Below are 1213 nucleotides of genomic sequence, written 5' to 3'. Positions count from 1 at the left end.
TCCCCTCCAACTCCCCGGGGCCAGTCGCTGGGGTCAAAAGGGTATGCCATAGAGGCTACTGGCAACCCATAGGAACAAATACACTTTGACAATGACTGCTCTGGTCCACAGTGACAAACCTGGCTGGTCCATCAGAGTCACGTGCAAGTGTCATAAAATCCGGATGCCGGGGCCGTATCCCAGACCTACCGAATCGAGATCATCAGGTGTGAGCCCCAGCATCTGGATTTTTAAAGGCTCCCCCACGGCATGGCAATCTATGGCAGCATTATAAATACACATGTGCTTCGATCCAGAAATCCCACGCCAGGAACGCCTGCTGCAGACGCAGCTTCCCGTGGGCGCGGTGGTCTACGGACAAATATACGCTCTGCTACATTTTTTGGTAAAGACGAAATATTAAAATTCACTTAAATAAATTACGGCACACTCAAGGTAATCCTTAACAGGCACGGTGGCAGCGCTTTATGCACTATGAAATCATCTCCCAGATATACTAAATGAAGACCATCGGGTGCGGACCGATGTGTAAGTTTGCAAAAGGAAAGCGAAGAAGAGAGATGTGTTTGCCACTGCAGGCGGAGGCCAGCCCGGAAGGCAGACACAGGGAGCTGAGAAGCCCCAGGGGAGGGTGACGAGGGCGAGGCTTGTGGGCGGAGGCGGGAGGAAGCGTCTCCCCCGTATGCCCGCTTCTACCTTCTGGATTTTGTTTCATGTGCACGTAACACCTACTTTTTAACTTATATAAATAAGATGCAAAAACAAATGCTCCCGGGTGATTCTGGGAACAGGGAGCGGCCACGGTCCCTGCCCCCTGGCCCCCTGTGGCACCTGGCCTGGGGGTACCTGCCCGTCCGTGGACGCCGAGAAGCACTCAGTGCCCGTCTTCGACTGCAGCCAGATGGTGCCGTACACAGGGTCTCGGTGACTGAACTCGATGGTGGACAGCTCTGCCACCAGGCTGCCTTTGCGGGTGTCCCAACAGGCTGGCAAAGAAGAAAGCGAGGGGAAGGTGAGCAGTGACACAGGCTTCGTTCCCTGCAGGGAGAAGGTTTGGCAGGCACGTGGGATTTCTTTTTTAGAATCGCGGTTAGGTTCAAACCAGCCGGAGTTTCCACCGGCCCGCAAAGCCCCCAAAGGGTCTCTGAGGAAAGAGCCCCAGAGTCCAGGCTCCGTTCATTCCGCTGCGCCCCTACCACGTGTGGAGTACCCC

General features: G+C 55.1%; 1 protein-coding gene across 1 annotated transcript in view; it reads right to left on the bottom strand.

Annotated features, from left to right (window-relative positions):
- DNAI2 (dynein axonemal intermediate chain 2) overlaps positions 1-1213 on the bottom strand; it is a 21137-nt gene that overhangs the window by 11269 nt on the left and 8655 nt on the right. Inside the window, exon 4 of the mRNA XM_023531611.1 lies at positions 764-986. Within this exon, the coding sequence (XP_023387379.1) occupies positions 764-986 (223 nt within the window). The remainder of the gene's footprint in view (positions 1-763; positions 987-1213) is intronic.

This window comes from Pteropus vampyrus, unplaced genomic scaffold (assembly GCF_000151845.1).
Source record: "Pteropus vampyrus isolate Shadow unplaced genomic scaffold, Pvam_2.0 Scaffold72, whole genome shotgun sequence".
In the NCBI taxonomy this organism is placed as follows: domain Eukaryota; kingdom Metazoa; phylum Chordata; class Mammalia; order Chiroptera; family Pteropodidae; genus Pteropus; species Pteropus vampyrus.
The sequence above is the reverse complement of the archived record's forward strand: the minus strand, read 5'-3'. Positions and strand labels throughout refer to the sequence as shown.